This window comes from Sinocyclocheilus grahami, unplaced genomic scaffold, assembly GCF_001515645.1.
Source record: "Sinocyclocheilus grahami isolate Dianchi unplaced genomic scaffold, SAMN03320097.WGS_v1.1 scaffold6407.1, whole genome shotgun sequence".
In the NCBI taxonomy this organism is placed as follows: Eukaryota; Metazoa; Chordata; class Actinopteri; order Cypriniformes; family Cyprinidae; genus Sinocyclocheilus; species Sinocyclocheilus grahami.
Genome location: NW_015510830.1, coordinates 1 through 342, shown reverse-complemented (window position 1 = coordinate 342; position 342 = coordinate 1). Strand labels below are relative to the sequence as shown.

Sequence of the window (342 nt, the reverse complement as noted above, 5' to 3'; positions counted from 1 at the left end):
GAGAAAGGAAAACTTGAAATCACATCATATGACCCCTTTAATTTAGAGACACATTTTATTACTATCTTTCAGGGACAGAACTGGCTGATAATCTGCCCACTTCTCTTCGCCTCATCAAAACTCATTTACCTGTTCAGCTTGTGCCCAAGTCCTTCTGGGAGCAGAACTCAAAGGTAAAGTAAATGGGACTTTTTTCACTTTTTTTCTTTCACCCTGTGATGTTTTGACTGTAGGTGATAACATCATGAATCATCCACCACAGAATGAAAACTGTGTAAAAACTCATTGCATGTAATTATCCTATTATGTGACTTACTTTAGTCAGATGTCCTATCTTTATTT

General features: G+C 36.5%; 1 protein-coding gene across 1 annotated transcript in view; it reads left to right on the top strand.

Annotated features, from left to right (window-relative positions):
• Window positions 1-173, top strand: part of LOC107577571 (cytosolic sulfotransferase 3-like) — a gene marked incomplete at its 3' end in the record, with an annotated part of 6,267 nt that extends 6,094 nt beyond the window's left edge. Inside the window, exon 3 of the mRNA XM_016263631.1 lies at window positions 73-173. Within this exon, the coding sequence (XP_016119117.1) occupies window positions 73-173 (101 nt within the window). The remainder of the gene's footprint in view (window positions 1-72) is intronic.
• Window positions 174-342: the final 169 nt, after the last annotated feature.